This window comes from Neomonachus schauinslandi, chromosome 9 (genome assembly GCF_002201575.2).
Source record: "Neomonachus schauinslandi chromosome 9, ASM220157v2, whole genome shotgun sequence".
NCBI classification, from domain to species: domain Eukaryota; kingdom Metazoa; phylum Chordata; class Mammalia; order Carnivora; family Phocidae; genus Neomonachus; species Neomonachus schauinslandi.
In genome coordinates, this window is record NC_058411.1 from 122,453,725 (window position 1) to 122,474,972 (window position 21,248).

Consider the following 21,248-nt stretch of genomic DNA (forward strand, 5'->3'; position numbering starts at 1 on the left):
CAAGAGAACTAAGCTCGCAGTTGAATGGGGACTGGCAAACTGAATTTAACAAGAAAGCAGGAACTCTTAGAGCCATATTAACACTCCCATCACTGTAAGGAAATGACACTTTCACTAAGGCTAGACGGAGACCCGGGGTTGCTCGAACTGTTCAGAAGACAAAGGCAAATAGTGAAGAGAACTCTCCTGAATAAAACTTCCAACAAATGACAATTCAGTACTGACTGGTGCTCCAGCTAGCCCCAGCCAGCCTGGTTCTACCCTGACGTGGCCAGCTTCTGTTTATTAGGAAGCAGAAATGCAGAAAGCACACGCCCACGACCTCTTCCTGCCTGCTGACCGACCCCTGTAGATGGAAAACCAGAAGGGCTTTCCCTGCTGCTTCGGGAGAAGCTGCTCTGAGCTGTCTTAGGGCAATTCCATCAAAGCATACTATGAGTTCCTATCAGACAAAAGACCGTTTTCTCTAGAGGCGGAGGTAGTCATGGAAGGCTCACCACACTGCCAGTCTACCTTCCTTGCTGTGTTCACCTTCTATCACGTCTAGGTCCTGCCTGCCCTCCACGCATCTGACCGTGGGCGGTACCCTAGAGCCTGAACGAAGCCTTCATTCAGGTGGATGGGAGATCACCTCCCAAGGGGAAGGACGGAAGGCATGTGCAGTGTTTTGTGAAAGGCTGACAGGGCAGTGGGAGAAGAACATCAGGACTCCAAAGAGTGAGGACCCCTGCTGTAAACAGCTGCCTGTGACGGGGACGGCTGGCTCCTGGGCCGTGGTCAGCCTGCAGGCCAACTCCCGCCCACCGGCCAATGCCCTGGCTGGCCTTCACCTGCCCCAGCGAGGACACAGTGTGGAAAGGGCCTTGGGAGCTAGGTCCAGCTTCACACAGGAAGCAGTTCAGGGCTTTCCAATGACAGTTTAGAGTTTGTCTTTTCAAAATGAGGAATTCTCAAATATCTGCCATCTATGCAAGGAAAAGTTCTCAAAAAATTTATTATAAAAGAGAACAATGACAGAATATAAGCTTACACATTAATATTTACATTATATTCAAAATATATTACAGCTTTAATTTATGAACAGAAATATCCTGTCTTTTCTTCTTTTTCTTTTCTGTTTTCTTTGCATCGCTGATTTGCATTTTTACTTGATCTTGTAATTTGGAAAAGAATGCTTGAGATGACTTTAAGGCTTTGTCTTTACCTTCATCCTGCAATTAAAAATAATAACACACTTACGCTATAAAATCTGCTTATGAGTAAAAAAAGCCAAATGATTTCAACAGTGTACAAAGTATAAAAATCCAGAAACTAAGAATAAATTATGAAAAATCACACCAGTTAGCACAGAGGTATTCTATGAGCTCTATGCTGCTGCGATGTTCTTGTAACGTTAAGGGAGGAGGGAGTGGAAGACAAGGGCTGCCAGGCCCCAGGTGCCGTGAGGGCCCAGAGTTCGGGCTGTTACCCCTGCCAGGCGCCAGTGGTCTCGCACCGTCAGGCAGGCGGTGTCACCCACTGCTTGCCACCGCCTTCCCCACGAGGGCCCCCTGCAGCGGTTTTCTTTCCTGCATCCTTACCTTTAGTAGTGAAGCTCTGCCTGTTTTGGTCAGCTGTTTTAACTTCTCAGAAGCCACTGCCTTCGTGTATTTCTCCGCTTGGTCTGGGTGGTTCTTTTCAAGCAGTTTTCTCCGCTTTTCCTTCTCTTTTAGTTTCATACGCTTCTGGTATTTCTTTTTCCTCCTTTCTCGTTTCTTGTCTGTAGCTGTTTTTTCAGCAGCTGTTTTTACATCTCCGGCTTTATTTTTTTCCTATTAAAGGTAACCACCAGCATACCAGTTAATCCAACTTAACACAACTCGGAAATGGGAGGAGTAGCACTTCCACAGAGCATGGCCAATGGGCTATACCTATCGCCAAGAGTTGAGTAACCAGTACCCATCTGCACCCCATAGAGCTTTGGGAGCTCAGCTCTTTAAGACCTGGAATGCATTCTTTGACAAAGCAGACTCTTACAGTGGCAGTTCAGCTCCCAAACTACATCGCAAAGGCAGCCTGGAGAGCTGGTTTATCCTGCTGACAGTCCCAGAAGCAAGCCCCCTCCAGCACTTAAGACTCCAGATGGGCTTTAGGGACAACCTCGGAGCTAAGCTGCAGAGGACAGCCACTGGCTGGCAGGAGGGGCTCCCAGAAATGGAAGGGAAACATCTATCCAGGAGGATCAATGTCCTCTCTCTTCCCCCCAGCTGCCAGCTTATCCTGCCAGGGCCGTCACCTGCAGAGCTGGCAGAGGTCCTGAAGGGGTGGGTGTGGGTGCAGCAAAGCAAGTGCAGAGGGACAAACAGCCGTGCTGCCAGGCCTGCCGGGAAGATGAGACCTGGCAGAAACCACTGTTTCTGTGTGTAATGCATGAGCTCCAATGTTCATGAGCCAGGGACTGCCTACATTTGGTTATATCCAACTTCTTCTAATAACCCAAATGTTCTATTCTAGACACTGATTCCATTGTTGGTAAGCATTAAACGGATACAATAATGGGGGAAAATGCTGATATTAAAGGACTGCTAGCATATGAGCAACATAAACCATTTATTTTAACCCAACATCACTGCTAGTATTCAAGTTGGATTATAACAAGATACAGACATCGGATATTTACAAGAAGCTTTTATATTAATTCTCATACCTGTACCTCATAATATCTGATTACAGAAGACTGATATTTCAATACTGTATAATACTATTAGTTTGACTATACTTAGAAACTGCTGATACATTAGAATAAAAGCTACAAACTCCAGGATAATGACACTGAATAGAAATCTAGCTATAAACAACTAATTTATATATATATATATATATATATATTGCTAAATGTTTCAACACTGGTTTCTTACCTTGACTTCCTCTGGGGCCAGGAGAGCTGCGTCACTCACGCTCACGGGGGCTACCTCCTCCATGGTTATGGCCGGCAGATTTGACACAACTTTAATGTCTGGAACAGGCTAGAAAAGTGACAGTACGTTTAAGAGGAAGTCAGAAATAGTCCTAATATAAAATATTTATATTGCGAAACTATTTTTCTTACTATCCTTTAAAATTGACTTTACTATTATTTTTATGTAGTGGTTCATCACTTACATACAACACCCAGTGCTCATCACAACAAGTACCCTCCTTAATAGCCATCATCTATTTAGCCCACCCCCCATCCACCTCTCCTCCAGAAACCCTCAGTTTGTTCTCTATTGTTAAGGTGTGACCCTATTAATTTAAAGCATAATACATAAAATACTTTATGGCGGGGCGCATTGGTGGTTCAGTTGGTTAAAAGTCTGACTCAGTTTTGGCTCAGGTCATGATCTCGTGAGTCATGAGATTAAGTGCCCTATAGGGCTCCATGCTCCGTAGGGAGTCTGCTTGAAGATTCTCTCTCTCTGCCCCTCCCCCCACTCACTCACTCACTCTCATATAAATAAATCTTTTACAAAAGCTCTCGTGGTTTAAAAAAAATAAAAGTTTATGGAGATTATTTAAAATGTGAGATGGTTGATAGCAAAAATCTTAAGCTAACTGGAATGATGGCAGTGTTGGTGGGCATTCCTGCTTGAGGAATCTTGGTATCTGAGTACTTGAGGGTCTTCTCTGTCTCACTGCTGCACCAAGAAGACCTATTTCTACACGTTTGCAGGACATTTCTGCCATATTCAAACACCAGTTCTTTTGCCTATTGCACTAAACTATTCCCATCTGCCACGGATGTGGACATTTTCCAACAATCCTATCTAATGTTAAATAAATAGATTTTTGTGAATATTATCCTGCCTTTGGTCATAGAAAAAAGGCCAGCTATAAGAAATACATAGAAAAAGATGCAAGGAAAAATGCTTATCAGAACAAGAGTCAAAAATAGGCTACTTGATAAACAAATTTTCTCATCTTCCAGCTACTGAAAACCTAGCTTTACAAATGTGAGATGATACAGAACTGCTTTGGAAAACTAAAACAGTATTGAAGTAAATCAAACCTATTAATTGTAAAAAGGAGAAATGTTATGCAATATTAACTGAAGAGCCTTTTTTTTTTTTTGGAAAGAAATGCCCAGGAAAGACAAAAATTAAAACAAGCTTCATACTGATCATGGCAATAACAGGACACCAGTGATTATTTACCTAACACTTACACTAATGCTCTTTGCATCTAATTCTTGCACATCTCTGAGGAGCACCAGGGGGCAGACAGGGGCTCTGTCGCTTAAGTGGAGTAAAAGATGGAAGTGTGCCCTGGAAAGAACACAGGACTGAGGAGAGAGGGGCTCTACTGCAGAGAGTGTCATTGACTCCTTCACACACCCCTCTTCCTTACCGCAGTCCTGGCCATATGACAATCAACTAGCAGATGTGTGCCCCAGGAAATTTCAGAGAGAACAACAAGTCATTCACACAACAGGATCCTGGATTCTAACAGGAAAAAATGTCAGAGTCTGAAAGAAATAATTTCTTCCATTGGACCACTGTTTACTTATTTATTAGGAACATTGTATTCCATTCTACCATTTAAAGAGAAATATAAAGAAAATGGGAGATAGCCCAGAAAATAACAACAACACAAAAAATGATGAATGGTCAACAGGGTTTAAGGAGATCATGAAATATGAAACTGAATATGAAAAAAAAAGTTCATATTAAGGGGAACCTGTACCGAAAATTCTGTATTTCTGAAGAGGAGTAAGAAAGGCTTTCAAACTGGGTCATGTAGGCCCAAATACATTCCCTCCTTCTTCAATTCCCAAGGTTCCAAGGAAGGTCTGAGTACTTCCCCATGTCAGGCTCCGTGTTAGTGTGATGGACACAGCAGGGAAACAGCGGTGAACAAAACACGTTTGTGCTGGCTTGGAAACGAGTAGAGAACGATCGGCAATCGACCAATGGCGATCACAGTGCTATGAGGGAAATGAATGCAGGGAGGAGGGAGATGGCATTCAACCTGACACCCCAGAGATAGGAAGGAGCCAGCCACGGAAAGAAGGAAGTACAGCCTAACAAGCAGAGGAGAGCCCAGCAGGAAGGTGTGAGGAAGGGGGGCGTCCTGCCCCACTGAAGGCACTGGAAGAAGACCAGTGTGGCTGGGGGCAGAAAGCTGTGGAGACCAGAGGGGTGAGAGGGAGCCAGATCACGTGGGGCCTTGTAAGGCACAGGAAGGGATCATGTTCTTCACATCAATAACTTTTTCACAGTAAGACCTGCTGGCAAGAGGGGTTGAGAATTCCTCTCTTTTCTTCATCTATTACCTAGCCTACACTAGGCGCTTTGGTATCTAAAGATGGCTCCTGCCACCAAAAACTTACTGTCATAAATTACACCTGATTAACCAAAAACAAAAAAAAAAAGCAGGTGATAAATGCTGAGTGTCTGAAAAGACAAGATACTCACACATGACAAAACACCTAACCATCAAAGAATCAGAAGGATTTTGGTGATTACCTTTTCTGTATAGATGAAAAGTGAAGCAATTTGCCTAATTCACAAAGCTAGTTAGGGGCAGAATCAAATTCAGGTTTCTGACTTCTAGACTAGTCCCTGAAATTCATGATACCTCATTTCTAGAAAACACAAGGGACACAAAGGGGCAATAGGTGAGCAAGTACCAAAAGGATGGCACAGCATGTTTTATGGGTTCACAGAGGATAGTGAGAAGGAAAGGAAGCTCTAAAAAGTATAGAAGCACTGAGCCAAGCGTGGGGGAGTCAGACAGACAGACAAGATCACTGGAGATCTGGGCCTGGTGTGGGGAACATGATGCAACGGGGAGAACACGGACCCAGTTAGATCCAACCCTCCCAATGTCCTAATAAGCCTTGGTTTCCTCATCTGCAAAACAGAAAGACTACTATCTGCCTTAGTGTTTTGTGGATGAAGAGTTAATGGGCAGGGCCACTACCATCATCAATCCCAACTTTAGTCCTCCTCACAAGACCAACTAACTAGCAACTATCCATAGATGAGATAGCACTGGGAAAATCCCAGAACCGGAGGGTGAGGCTGAAGCAACCCTCCGGACCACAGAGACTGAGAAGGACTACATTAGAAGGGTAGGAGAGGCTACACTCTCACCATATCTCCCTCTCCCAGGCCAGCACCGTGCCCCATTGAGAGAGACCTGGCCTATGGTTTCTCCAGTGGGAAGGGAGCCCAAGGTGGCATTCCAGCTCCCCACAATTGCAGGACACTTCTGGGCAGGCCCAATCACGTCTGTGTCATGGGGATCGTGGAGGGAATCTGTGGGGCTTGACCACTGAGAATCAGACTGGGATGAAGAACAAGGGCAGGGCTTCTAGCAACCAGTGCTTGGATCTTGGCAGACTGTTGCTCCTTGCAGGAGTGTTCAAGTCGAGATCCCAGCCTGCAGCCTTGCCCATCTGTAGAGCCAAGCTGGTGCTCCTGTCTGGCTCAAAGAGATATCTCCACCCCCAAGATCACTGCAGCATTATTTACAACAGCCAAGTCATGCAAACAATAGAAGTGTCCATCAACAGATGAAAACAAAGATACTATGGTGCATATATAAATACACGCGCAGTGGAATACCATTTAGCCATAAAAAGAAGGAAATCCTGCCATTTGTGATAACACTGATGGACCCTGAGGGCATTATGCTAAGTGAGATAAGTCAAACAGAGAAAGACAAATACTGTGTGATCTTGTTAGGCAGGAAACTAGGCACGCGACAGGAGGATGGACCTTAGATGTCCTGCCAGAGCCTTGCCCAGGGACCGCCACATTCTACCCATCTAGCAGTAGGTTTAGTCTTTATTTGACCTATGTCTCTAGAATAGAAATAATGTTGTGGTTGCCCACTCTTGCAGGCACTTAGAATACATTTTGGAAAGGACATGAATACCTGGCTAATTATTAATAATCCAGGCCTGTCACTCAAATGTTGCCACCCTAGGACCCTCCCAAAAGAAAAAAATGATATAAGCCCACACCCCAGAGTTTCTGGGGCCTTTGTCTCTCTTGACTGGCCCGCTCCTCCCTTGGAGTGTATTTTAATAAAACTCTGGGACCCTGGGATCATGACCTGAGCCGAAGGCAGACACCCAACGACTGAGCCACCCAGGCGCCCCTAACTAAACTTACCGTGGTAATCATTCCCCAATATACACACCCAGGTATGCCATGCCTTTCAAAAGTTCACACTAGGCCACGTTGCTTTCACAAAAAGACCTACGTTAGTACCTGTTTTTGTTAACTGACAGATATCTGAAAAGAATTTTCACTTTTATAAAAAAAGTGAAAGCAAAAATAGCATTCAGCATCTGTTCTGCAGTGAGCGGCCCTGCCCAGCTCCTTCCTCAGGAACTACACCTGGTATCTCAGCATCAAGCCACCATAGCTTTAAACAGTGTCTGTGAGCATCTGTGCTTTATCTCGATTTATTTGTGCATCCATTACGAGACTGGTCCTAAAGTATCAGAAAAGCCTAGAACAGGTTATTTTTGGGGTCTGAAAAGCTAAAAAAAAATTCCATTTAATTAATGGTAATCGCTTTTTTGCTTTACCCCATTTAGGTTTGTGAAAGGTTTTATAGGAACATTTTGCTTTCTGGTGGTGGGGGAACCTATATTATCAAGCCACTGTTGTACATCTTAAACTTACACAGTGTTACATGTCAATTATATCTTAATAAAATTGGGGAAAAGGGGTTAACATACATAAAGAACTTAATATGGCAAATAGCAGGTATTCAGAAAATACCAGGTACAGACATTACAAGTCTCCAGACGAACCACAGGAGGAAAATACAACTAAAGGCTGAACAACAAGAAAAGAGTGAGAAATGAAGAGACCCCGTGGCTAAGACTTTGGGTCTGGCAAGGGCCCATCTGGAGATCAGGGTCGACCAGCAGAGGAAGCCAGAACTGTCTAGGACTAGAAACTCCTACAGGTTTATATCCTAAAACCAAACAAAGAGCTAGCCCCACAGAAGCTCAAAGAGGAATTAAGGTCATATCTGCTCTGACTACACACAAAATTGTTAACACACTTACTGGTTTAGGGATGAAGTGAAAGTTTGAGAGGGCATCCAATTTTAAGAAGAGGGAATCCATCATCTTCTGAATTTCTTTGTGCTCTGGATTTTCTTCTTCTGCTGTTTTTTGCTTAGGAAATAAGTTCAACAACATCAGACTGAGCAGCTTAATACACATCATAGACAAAACACAAGGGTCAATAAGGGTATGTCCCCACTTCTCATCATCAAGGCTTTGGCTTCAAGACACATTACAAGGCAGAACCAAAGTTATCAATACCATGACAGTGCCAGCACCAGCCAAAGAAGCAATGTGGTGTGCATTTTAGGAGCTGCAGCAGCCCCTCCCTCTATGATTCAGAACTTACAATTTAATCCCCTTGGTATTTACTTCTGTCAAGAACTAAGCCACTCCCACTCAGACGGCTACCATTAAAAGAAAGGGGAGCTGGGTAACAAGAGTTGGATGTTGAGGAATTGGGAACTGTTGTGCACTGGTGGGGACGATGTAAATGGTGCAGTCACAATGGAAATGAATGAGGCAGCTCCTCAGAAAGTTAAACAGAGAACTGCCATATGACCTGGCAATTCCATCCTTAGGTAAATACCCAAGAGAATTTAAAAAGAGGTTCTCAAACACATGTAAACATCTGTTCAGAGCAACATTATTCCCAATAGCCAAAAGGTAGAAACAACCCAAATGCTCACAATCCCCTTTTCCCTTTGCCCATAATGCTTATTCTAAAAGGCTAAGACTGTTTTTATTTGCTTTTTTATTAAGGCATAACAAAAACAAAACAAAACACACCAGAATGGGGAACTGACTGGCTCTTTGCCTCCACACCCCTGATGCCAGAGATGCACTGGAGTCTGTTTCCAATGTCTGTCATCAGAGCCCGCCTTCAGCCACATCTAAGCACTTGCCAGTGCTTCTTTATTTTAACTTAACTCATTTTTTTATCCTGAACATGTTGTTTGCCTCATCCCAGATAGTAATGGCTGTGAAATCATACACATACAACTAGAAGTTCATTCACGTGCTGCGTACCATCAGCTTGCTTACTACCTCCATGATGGACACAAAACTTCGGAAAATACTCATCATCATCCCCAGATGAACTCTTAATGGAATGGCTCTAGAATTAGCCTAAATTAAGTCCATGCTCAAAAACTTGTGAACTGGGGGCGCCTGGGTGGCTCAGTTGGTTAAGCGAATGACTTCGGCTCAGGTCATGATCTTGGAGTCCCAGAATCGAGTCCCGCCATCGGGCTCCCTGCTCAGCAGGGAGTCTGCTTCTCCCTCTGACCCTCCCCCCTCTCACGCTCTCTATCTCATTCTCTCTCAAATAAATAAATAAAATCTTTAAAAAAAAAAACAAAAAAAACCTTGTGAACTGGCTGCTGAATTCTGAGACATAAATAAAACTAGTATTTACAGGGCTGGTATAGCTGTCGTGTTACATATTTAATTTTTAATTCTCATCATTACAAAATGCTTTCTGTATTTACTGAACCCTCTCAAAGTAGCCAGGCAATGTTCAATGACATGTTCCTTCAACTACCACTTTGGGTTGCAAAGCAGCCAGGAAGAATTAATTCAAATCTTTCCAGATCTTCAACTTAACAGTGGCATCCAGGGCACTGATGGCTATTGCTGCTAAAGTGACATTAATTAATCAAATCTGGCAGGAATCTTAAATGGCTTTTGCAAATAAAAACGCCATCTCATCCCCAAGCACATACTGACCACATCCTCAATAAATCAAGTGTGAAGAAATAATTCAATCACTATACTGGTAATATATTATTATTGGAAATACGACTTTGTTCTATTTAACCAGGTATTTTTTTTAAGAATCTAAGTGAAAAGAAACAAGAATCAAAAACCAAATAACCCACCAGACCAAAAATCTGAATGAATTTCACAGATAATGTTCTATCAGTAACTTCTAAAGTATTAATGAAAACTGATTTTAAAATTGTAGGACTACTATAATAATTGCTGGAGAGTAATTAGCTGTGGAACAATTAGGTGACCAATGAATAATTGCAAAATAAGCTCTCCTACCCCCTCAAATTCAGTGGCAATATTATAACCCCTCTATCCCTAACATACTGTCTCACATTTAAATGAGGTGAACCAAGAGCTCAAGATTTATTTCATGAATTTCAGCCATCAGGGTGGAACCAGTAGAACTGATTCTCTACTTCTCTTTTTTAAATAATGATGGCTTTGCCTTCTGGGCTTCCTTACCTGGTTGAGTTTGATGTACTCCTGCTCATAAATTTCAGCGAGGCTCAATTTGCTCTTCTCATGGTCTAACGCTAAACGTTTTTTATATTCATATGCATCCTCTTTAGGTCTTTCTTTACGTACTACATCATCCCAAGCCTGCAATGTACAAGTTGGAAGGCACATAAATTAACAGAATCTATCATTTCATTCTAGGCTCACATAAGACTCTTCCCCTGGAATATTTATGGTCAATCCAGAGTAAGCAAATTATAGCAAAAAGTAATTAATTTCAACCTGCAAAATGACTATTCAAGTCACAAAAAAATAAGTACTAATGAAAAGCAAAGAGAGCATTACTTAAGTTTCCTTTTTGTTTTTGTTTTAAATGCATCTTTCTCCTGGTTACCAACTTTAATTCCCCATTTCCCCATCATGGTTTGTTTAAAAGTCAATACTTTTTGTTTGTCTTGTTGCATTCAAATTTAAGGATAGTCCACATATAGTATCTACCCTTCAAACTCTTCCTATTTGGAGCAAACATACACGTTTTAAAGCCATCCCTTATTGTACATGTCACACACCCTGTTTTATTCTAAGTTCACAAAATAAGATCAATTCTTTCTTTTCCCACATGATTGATATTTATTGAACACCTCTGTAGCAGAGTGTGTAGATGCCCTGCTTCATATCCCCGGCCCATCTCTGAGTTCACCTGTAGCTGCAGGGAAACCATGTCTGTACATGCTGACAGCTTCCCATATCAAGCTGGGACTCTGCTTATCCTGTGGGTTTCTGGAATGCCAGGGGATCTTGCCTGCCTGTGCTCAAGACAGCTCTGAGGTGTCTAGCACGTAACACCTCCAGAGGCAGCTCCTGACCCGTTAAGGACTGAGTTTAGTGGATAAATATTCCAGCAGATCCATTCCCAGTGGGGTAAATCTGAGACAAATTCTACATAGATCCTCAGGGGTCCCCAGCAGGTTTCATTCCCAGTTGCCCACTGTGATGGTTAATTTCACGTGTCAATTTGACCGGGTGAAGCGATGCCTAGATGGTAACACATTATATCTGAGTATGTCTGTGTGGATGTCTCTGGAAGAGATCAGTATCTGAACTAGTAGACTGAGTAAAGAAGATGCCTTCACTAATGCAGGTGGACATCATCCAATCTACCGAGGGCCCAAACAGAACAAAAAGTGGGAGGGAGGGTGAATCTGCTCTCTACTTGAGCTGGGACATCCATCTTCTCCAGTCCCTGGACATCAGTGCTTCTAGTTTTCAGACCTTTGGACTCGGGTTGGAACTTTATCACCAGCTCCCCTGGTCCTCAGGTCTTGGGACGCAGCATTCCTGGTTTTCTGCTTGCGGATGGCAAACCATGGGACTTCTCAACCTCCATCATCACATGCATCCTTTCCTTCCTCATTTGGGGTTATTGAAACACTTTTCAGTATTCGATTTTAATGTATCAATTGTGTTTTTGATTATCTTCCTATACTTTTTAAGTGGTTGCTCTAGGGATCTAAGATCAATCCTTAAACAAAAACTTTGCTAGGTTTTTTTTTTTTTTTAAGATTTTATTTATTCATTTGACAGAGAGAGAGAGAGAGAGAGCACAAGCAGGGGGAGCAGCAGGCAGAAGGAGAAGCAGACTCCTCGCTGAGCAGGGAGCCCAATGCGGGCTTGATCCCAGGACCCTGGGATCATGACCTGAGCTGAAGGCAGACGCTTAACCCACTGAGCCACCCAGGTGCCCTTTTGCTAGGTTTTTAACATTTGAAAAAAAAATAAACCCTTTATTTGTCCCAGCAGATACTGTGCCTAGATGAAAGGTCCCAAGTATGACCACATCAGGTCGGAACCAGTCACCATACCTATCACCCTCCACCAGCTTCACCAGGCACCAACAGAGAGGTGAACAAGGGGCAAGGAAGATGGGCAGCGGCTCTGGCTGCCCCCTTCTCCTCATGAACAACTGCCCATCTTTCCAGAGCACTAGTGAAAGGCAGTGTCTCACACAACAAAAGCAACAACAAAAAATGTGGATAGTGTATACTTAGTAGTAGACTTCAGGGTAGATTTAGGGCTTTAAATGAAGAATTGATGAGCGCCTGGGTGGCTCAGATGGTTAAGCATCTGCCTTCGGCTCAGGTCATGATCCCAGGGTCCTGGGATCGAGTCCCGCATCGGGCTCCCTGCTCCTTGGGAGCCTGCTTCTCCCTCTCCTTCTCTCTCTCTCTCTCTGTCTCTCATGAATAAATAAATAAAATCTTTAAAAAAAAATAAAAAATAAATGAAGAATTGATACAAACAAAATTTCTATGAAAACAAAGAAGAGTGATGGTCCCAAAATAGTCTCATACTATTTCTAAAAATTTCAGTGAATTTTAAATTGTTAAGTTTCATTCTTACTGACCTGATCTCTTATCCTCTGCTTAATGATATCTTCCAGTTGAAGGGTGGTTTCCTCTGTGATCACAGGTGCTAAGGGAAATATAACATGTACTCATTAGGTAGGTATAAACTAGACCAGTGGTTCTTGAACCAACAGCATCAACACCTGGGAACTTGTTAGAAATGTGAATTCTTAGGCTCTATCCCACACCTACTGAATCAGAAAGTTGGGGGTGGGGGTGGAGAAGGGCCACCCTATCTGTGTTTAAGTAGCTATTCTGATGCTCCCTCCAGTTTGAGAACCACCAAACTAGAGAGTATCTGGTAATAAGCGCTAATACTTTTAGTCCATGCACCTGGGTACATCTTTTTTATTCTCTCTAGAACTGGATAAAATGGAAATTCATTTTGACTTCACAGGTACAAGAAAGAATTTGATGAGATGACCAGGCTTTCCGGTTAGAGTACACAATTTGATCGGCAGACAATGACAGTACGCAATGCACACAGATCACTAGCAGAAATCATAAATTACACATTAGGTACCCTGTAGGCACTAATTAGCATATTACTAATTGCTGGGTGAATTAATAGTACTGTGACTATGTAAGAGAATATCCTATTTCTTAGAAGATACATGTAAAAGTACTTAGAGGAGTGAAGAATCATGATATTGGTAAGTTACTTTCAAGTGATTCAGGGGAGAAAAGTACACACACTCGATCACATACATACCCAAGGCAGGGAAAGCAAATATATCAAAATGTTAACTGGTGAATCCAGCTCAACAGCATCTATATGTCTGCTGTACTGTTTTTTTCAACTTTTCTGTATGTTTACAAGTTTTTTTTACATTTTTTAAATTAATTTTATTATGTTAGTCACCATACGTTACATCATTAGTTTTTGATGTAGTGTTCCATGATTCATTGTTTGCATATAACATCCAGTGCTCCATGCAGAACGTGCCCTCTTTAATACCCATCACCAGGCTAACCCATCCTCCCACCCCCCCTCCCCTCTAAAACCCTGTTTGTTTCTCAGAGTCCATAATCTCTCATGGTTCATCTCCCCCTCCAATTTCCCCCCCTTCATTTTTTCCTTCCTACTATCTTTGTTATTGTTTTTTTTTTTAACATATAATGTATTATTTGTTTCAGAGGTACAGGTCTGTGATTCACCAGTCTTACACAATTCACAGCACTCACCATAGCACATACCCTCCCAATGTGCATCACCCAGCCACCCCATCCCTCCCACCCCCCACCACTCCAGCAACCCTCAGTTTGTTTCCTGAGATTAAGAATTCCTCATATCGGGCGCCTGGGTGGCTCAGTTGGTTAAGCGACTGCCTTCGGCTCAGGTCATGATCCCAGGGTCCTGGGATCGAGTCCCGCATCGGGCTCCCTGCTCTGCGGGGAGCCTGCTTCTCCCTCTCCCACTCCCCCTGCTTGTGTTCCCTCTCTCGCTGTGTCTCTCTCTCTGTCAAATAAATAAATAAAATCTTTAAAAAAAAAAAAAAAAAGAATTCCTCATATCAGTGAGATCATATGATACTACAAGTTTTTAAAACGAAAAGTTGGGGGGAAATAAATAAAACTTCTCTTTCTATGAAATAGAACCGTAGAAAAAGCAAGGAAACACACACTTGCAGGAGCCCAGTGGGCTCACGTACCCATGCGGACTGCGTGGTCAAAGTGCAGAGTCTCCTCTAGGAGGCTGTTCTCTGGGCGCTTTTGAGCTGTCACTTCCCCTTGAAGCTGCCAAGGTTTTTTTTCCAACAACTCTTTTTCTAAAAATGCAATTTTTTCATTCATCTAAGAAAGAGAAAAAGTTATTACACATTTAGGAAACAAAATCAGGATTAGAGCTAAATAAAAGCAACTGACTTTTTTTTTTTTGACGGAGGGAGAGACAGCGAGAGAGGGAACACAAGCAGGGGGACTGGGAGAGGGAGAGTAGGCTTCCCGCTGAACAGAGAGCCTGATGCAGGGCTCGATCCCAGGACCCTGGGATCATGACCTGAGCCGAAGGCAGACACTTTTAATGACTGAGCCGCCTAGTGCCCCTCAACTAACATCTTTAAAAGCACAAAAACAAGAAACGCATTATTCCTCAATACGCTTGTTTTAATCTTTTTTTTTTAAATATTTTTTTTTTTTTAAAGATTTTATTTATTTATTTGAGAGAGAGAGAGAGAGAATGAGAGAGAGAGCATGAGGGGGGAGGGTCAGAGGGAGAAGCAGAGTCCCCGCCGAGCAGGGAGCCCGATGTGGGACTCGATCCCAGGACTCCAGGATCATGACCTGAGCCGAAGGCAGTCGCTTAACCAACTGAGCCACCCAGGCGCCCCCGCTTGTTTTAATCTTGCCACTGTTTTATTACTAAGCCAACAGTGACCTCCTATTCCTGACACTTGAGGTGGGGTAACAAGCTGCAGATGACCCTCCTCTTTCCCTCCCTGATTTGAAATGCCATGTTTATAATATACTGAATTCCCCCAGAAGAATTTGGGTAATTTCTGGGCTCTGTTCTAATCTAATGGTCTATCTATTCACAAGCCACTATCAATTTTAATTATTAGAGCATTACAAGATTAATTTATTAGAACATTAGTAACTGAAGGAGCCTCTTTTGACCCCACACTCCCAAATCCAAATTATCTCTAACTACTAAAAGACATCTATAATGACTTTATAGTGTACAGAATGCCAGCCTTCTCAGTCACTTTACTGAGTTCTCATATTTTTCCTAATAGCTTTCAATTCATCTGCTTAGGTTTTTCCAGTATCTTTTGCAAATATTAACACTCACTTTAGTTTTTCTTACCTCTTATCTTTCTCTTTCGTAGTTGCACTAATACTTCTACAAGGATGTTAAAAAACAGTGGTAACGGTAATTGTGGACATTCTTATTCTTCATTTTAAAGGGGTATTTCTAGAATTTCACCACTGAGCATGACAGCACTTTCTGGCTAGATGGATTTGTATTTCACTACAAGTGAAAATTAGGAATGGATACTGAATTTCATCAAATGTCTTTCTGACATATAAAAGAACCATATGGTTTTCTCCTTATTCTGTTATTCTGTTAAAACCAAGAATTATAGTAATAGATTTTCTAATCCTGAATCAAGAAAATGAGGCCCATTTACTTGTGGTGTTGTTAGTCTCTCACTGTGTTATTTTGGATATTTACATCACTATTCATAAATGAAACTGTGTGTGAGTGTTTTAATGTCAGGTTTGGGTATCATGTTATAATAGCTTCACAAAAAAAAAGTTTGGAAGGTGTACTCTTTATACGTGGGAATTGATCAAACAACATTCAATCATGCATTTCTTGAAAGTCTGATATAATTCTCCAGTAAAACTAAACCTGCTTTTTTTTCTTTTTTTTTTTTTTTGAGAAGACACAGGGAGGTTAGGACACTAACTCAATGCAATTTCACATTTTCTTTCCCAATGCTGCCCACCCCCTTTTAAATCTTCTCTCTCTTCTAGGAACAATCTGACAATCATGGATTTAACTCATTCTCTTTTTCTAATAATTCTTTTGATATCCATGATATATCTGATTATTTGCCTAGCCTCGTTTCTAATTGTGTGATATAATTTTAACGTGATTAAATGGCAAAGACAAATAATTGGAGCCAGGCTATATCTATTTTTGCAAATGGCACTTCATTTGTCTGAAATCATTTCATAAGGAAATAATTTTTATCAACTTTGGAAGATGTGTTTGAGATGGAATTAATTAACATTCAGACTATGTGGAGCCATCTACAAATTATCTCAAAGAAGCAGTATCCTTATGAGCAGCTGAAACAGCTACAAAGAGAGGTTCACAGGACAGCTAATTTAAAAAAAAAAATGCCATTAGTATAAAGAAACCAGGGACAGAGGGAAAAAACAGGTTTTTACACAAATCGAAAGCCACACGTTGGGAAATACAGCACTTTTGCAAATTAGCTACCTTCCACATGGGGATTTTTATACAGTGTCTGGTAGAGAGTAGCACCAAGATTTTTGTTTTTTATTTTTTTTTAAAGATTTTATTTATTTATTTATTTATTTGAGCAAGCGAGAAAGAGAGAGAGAGCACATGAGAGGGGGGAGGGTCAGAGGGAGAAGCAGACTCCCTGCTGAGCAGGGAGCCCGATACGGAACTCGATCCCGGGACTCCAGGATCATGACCTGAGCCGAAGGCAGTCGCTTAACCAACTGAGCCACCCAAGCGCCCAGATTTTTGTTTTTTAAGCATCTGCCTTGGGCTCAGGTCATGATCCCCTCCCCCATCCTGGGATCAAGCCCCATATCAGGCTCTGTGCTCAGCAGGAAGCCTGCTTCTCCCTCTGCCTGCCTGTCTGCCTACTTGTGATCTCTCTCTGTCAAATGAATAAAATCTTTTAAAAAATAAATATATAAATAAAGGATAAGTAAGCATTCCACCAAGAAAAAGAGTAGATTAGTTATCTGTGAGTTGTACAGTTCTGGTAAACATATAAAAAATTCCTTAAATTCCCAATTCTTACCTTTTCCTGTCTTTTTTCAAAAGAGGATTTAACTTCATCAGAATCTTTCTGTACATTTAAGATATTTGTATCCTCACTTTCCTCATCATCTGGCAAAGCAAAGGTCACTCTTTTCGAGGTTTCTTTATGTTGTTTACTGTCTTCACTCTCTTCAAGGTCATTATCTTCATCACTATAGTACCAAAACACTTATGAAAGGATAATACACTATTTTTCATTAGGAAAACAAAACCAATTCTCTAGAAAAGATATTCTGTATACCTTATGCAAATAGTCAGAATTCCAGTCATTCAATTAAGGAACAGAAGGTATTATTTAGGTGAAACGGAACAAAAAGTGTGCAATATATAAAAAATAAATTATTCCTCAATCTATAATACAAATGTATCTCACAATAATAACAGTATTTTTATTGGCACAAAAAGCAAACAAAAGCTCCTTGTAATAAAGGTTTGATTGCCACTGCCAGCGATATTTATCTTCATCAGATTATCTCTAAAGCCCCTTTAAACTCGGAGACTTTCTTCTGGCTACCTTGTGACTATCTGATCTTAGAGAATATAACTTCTTAGGACAAACATATTTGACAACTATGAGTACACACATATAATTGGATGGTTCTAGCTTACAGGATTCAAAATACTCACGTTTCAGAAATGCTCCCTTCTCCTTCTTCGTCAGCAATTTCTTCCTCATCTTCATTTGAACCCAGTTCATCATCATGAACACTTGCTAGTTCTTCATCACTTTCAACTGGATCAAAGAAGTCTTTGTATTTCAAGTTTCTGGAACTTTTACCTAACTAAAGTAAAAAGACTTTTCAAACTTTCAATTAAGAACAGAAGAACACATTAAATCATGCATATATGTGTATGCCTATTACATACAGGGAACTGGTAACTGACAACACTACCATAAAACTGTAAGAACTACTAGACTTGAACAAACTGGAAGGAAGCATAGATTCATTTATAACTGGTAAGACAGAGCACAATATTCCTAACTCTAAAGCTTCTAACTATAATTATTTCCAAAATATCCCTGCCTAAAGTATACAAATGCCTTCCTCTCCCTATTATTTTTAGCGTTTGGTGAGAATATGTTTGAGGGAAATTCTGAATACCTCTAACGTGTGATTATGGTTCCTACGCTACAAAACAATGTGGTAAGGAAATGATAGCTTCGGTTTAATTTTTCTAGTCCATTGTTTTCAACTGATCTAAATATTTCATTTACACCCTGGTAAGTTTTGAGGTATTTTAAACCTCTTCTCAAGAAATAAAACAAAATCTAATTTAAGGAGGTAGAAAGTCCTCTCTCTCTTCTCCCAAAACTTTACCTTAGGTTTTTGACTTCTAAGCAGTTCTCCCTCATCTTCATCAGAATCAACGTCTTCAAAAAAATCAATGTCTTCCTCTTCCTCATCATCTTTTTGTTCTTCTTCCTTTTCCATGTTTTCTAAAAAGGTCTCCATTTCAGACAGTTTGAAAAATTTATCATCTACTATGGACTTCTCTCTTGGTTTCCTAGGCACTTTGTCTTGCACCTTGCTCTGTTGCTCCAATTTGCTGATATCAAAATCAAGATCAGAATCCTCATCACTGAAAACTGGACTTTTCCTCAGATCAACTTTGCTCAAGTTTTTAGCTCTCTCATCCACTTTAGGATCATCACCACTCAGGTCAGCCACTTCTTCCTCCTCCAGATCTTGTATGAGGGCCTCCTGGCCATCAGACTCCACCTCTGAGCCATCCTCTTCACACTCCTGCTCTTCATTCTCTGGAAGAAGACTGATGTCTTTGTCTTTAATGGTTTTACTAACTGCATTCTGGAAGTACTGTAAAATTGGTTCATTTTGCAATTCTAGTTGTTGCCAAATCTGCTCATCATCAAAATTGTCTATCACCAGTTTTTTTAACGGACTTCCGTGGATCCTGTCATTCTCTAATATTTTATTAAAATCATAAAGTACTTTTGTTAATGAAGTGAAGTTTGATGCCAATTCATCTTGAATCCTATTAAGGGAGCACAAGGAGGAAGTTTAAAGAGATTTATAATTATAGGCAATAATTTCACAGCACTGTGAATTAAAAGGAAAAAGAAGCCCAACTCTTGTGCAAAATCAAACTTGAATGAAATATCAATTTTAAGTATAGATTCTGGCCCCTAACAGTGTATTATCTTGCTGAGGCGCCACACTAATATATAACTAAGTCTGTGATCTGCTATATGGATTTTAGGCAGGCAAACTATTACACACCTCTTTGCTTAAAGATATATAGTGAATCTTAGCCTTAAATGCTCAACTCTGCTATATCATATGCCACTCCATTCAGTCAGCCAATGGTTAACACTTGCTTTGGCAAGAGTGCTCAGAGAATACCTCTGAAGATGTAACATCTGAAATGAGACCTGTATATAAGGAGACAGTCTTACAAAGACCTGGAAACATACATTTCAAGCAGAAAAAACAGTGAGAACAAATTTCCTAAGATAGAAATGAACTTGGTGAGTTTGAGGAACAGAAATGCCAGCATAGCTGGAGTGTGTGAAGGAGGCAGAAGGCCAGGGAGGTAGATGGGAGCTGTATCATGCAGGGCTCAGAGGTAAGAGTTTGCTGTTTTAAATGTAAAGAGAAGCCATCAGGTGATTTTAAGCAAAGGAGGAAAATGATGTAATTTACACTTTGGAAAGATGGCCAACTGAAGGAAAGGAACGAAAGTACAGTAATTAGGTTGACACAGCCATCCAGGCAAAGGATGATAAACAACTGTGCAGGGGTTAGAGCAGCAGATACTGCGACAAGCAGTCAAATTCAGAATACAGTTTGAAGATAGAACCAACAAAATTTGCTGATGAATTAGAGGTAGAAATGAGAAAAAGGAAGATATCAAGGAAGCAGCTTAGTTATATGTCTGAACGACTGAAAAACCAGAAGTGCCAGTTACTCAGGTAGGGAAGGCAGGTGCATGTGGAAAAGATTTCAGGGAGGGCAGAGTATAAAAGAGTAAAACAGAAACAACAGGTCATTTCGAACATAAGAAATTTGAGATGCTGAGAGCGTACATGGCTGTAGCTGCTGTGCGCCTGAAGCTCAAGGGAAAGGTCGGGTATGAAACACAAATCTGAGAGCCACACTTTCATAGATCATACTTAAAGTCCTTCAACAAAATACGAAGAGCTTGTGTTGGGAAGAGAGATGAAAGTCCTAATTCTCAAGAAGCTCATCGTGGGGGGGGGGGGTAGGTAGACAACAAATTTAATACTTTCAATAAAGTATGATGAGTAAGCACTGGGTGGTTTGGGAGCGTGTTGGAGAAAAGAGCAACCAACCTAGTGCACGCGCAATTGAAGAGTAGGGGGGTGCGTAAGACTCAATGGAAGGCTCTGGGCGTTCCTAATTGAGCTTAGTTTGGTTACTACACGACTGGGAGATCTGCACTGTACAGCATTTAACAATTTAAAATTTTCTGATAGGCTAGGGGAGCGTAACTATCTGAAATCTGGGGGAAACAGATGTACACTTCCCTTCACCTTCCCCCTACTCCAGAATTTGCTGGGGGCCAGCAGTCCGCGCCCACGTGAGACCCGGGCCGCACCCCGAGCCCGGGTTCCGTTCACTTACGTGAGAAAGCACTCTGGCTGGCCGGTGGCTTTATCAACCTCCTTCAGACACCGCTCCAAGGTCCGTCGACGCCAGACGCGCGGGGCCATTGCTGTCTACAACTCGGGACACAGCGCCGCATGCACAGGAAAAGGGCCGCCCGGAAACCGCGCCACAAAGACGCGCCTCGCGCAATCTGGACCCTGGAGACAAAGGTTCCGCGGCGTACAGGTTCCGGACCCACCCCCTGCCAGGGCCAATGGCAGCGCAAGAACTTTCATTGGGCCATTGGTCAGTTCTAGCGCCTTTCTCTAAACTTTCTGTTTTGTGTTCCTGAGGGTCCCACAGGGGTGACGCGTCCTTCGTTTACGTTTCTGCTTTAGATGCACTGGGTGGCTTCAATACGTAAAATAAGAACAAGCCCACCCGCGGCAGCATAGGAACGCAGC

At 41.7% G+C, this 21,248-nt stretch overlaps 1 protein-coding gene across 1 annotated transcript; it reads right to left on the reverse strand.

Annotated features, from left to right (window-relative positions):
- Positions 1-976: 976 nt before the first annotated feature.
- On the reverse strand, positions 977-20,999 carry MPHOSPH10 (M-phase phosphoprotein 10). The gene is made up of 11 exons (XM_021680488.1): positions 20,821-20,999; positions 18,535-19,210; positions 17,843-17,997; positions 17,196-17,367; positions 14,337-14,478; positions 12,684-12,751; positions 10,286-10,423; positions 8,051-8,161; positions 2,898-3,005; positions 1,581-1,811; positions 977-1,211 (listed from the first exon to the last, which is right to left on the reverse strand). Exons 1-11 carry the CDS (start codon positions 20,907-20,909, stop codon positions 1,062-1,064), a joined length of 2,040 nt encoding a protein of 679 aa, XP_021536163.1. The 5' UTR covers positions 20,910-20,999; the 3' UTR covers positions 977-1,061.
- Between the last annotated feature and the right edge of the window lie 249 nt (positions 21,000-21,248).

Coding starts and splice junctions, on each gene's coding strand:
- MPHOSPH10 (XM_021680488.1), bottom strand. CDS start 20,909: ATGGCCCCGCGCGTCTGGCGTCGACGGACCTTGGAGCGGTGTCTGAAG. Junction 19,211..20,820: donor CAGCCAGAGTGCTTTCTCAC/GTAAGTGAACGG, acceptor CTCCCTTAATAG/GATTCAAGATGAATTGGCAT. Junction 1,812..2,897: donor TGGCCCCAGAGGAAGTCAAG/GTAAGAAACCAG, acceptor TACCTTTAATAG/GAAAAAAATAAAGCCGGAGA.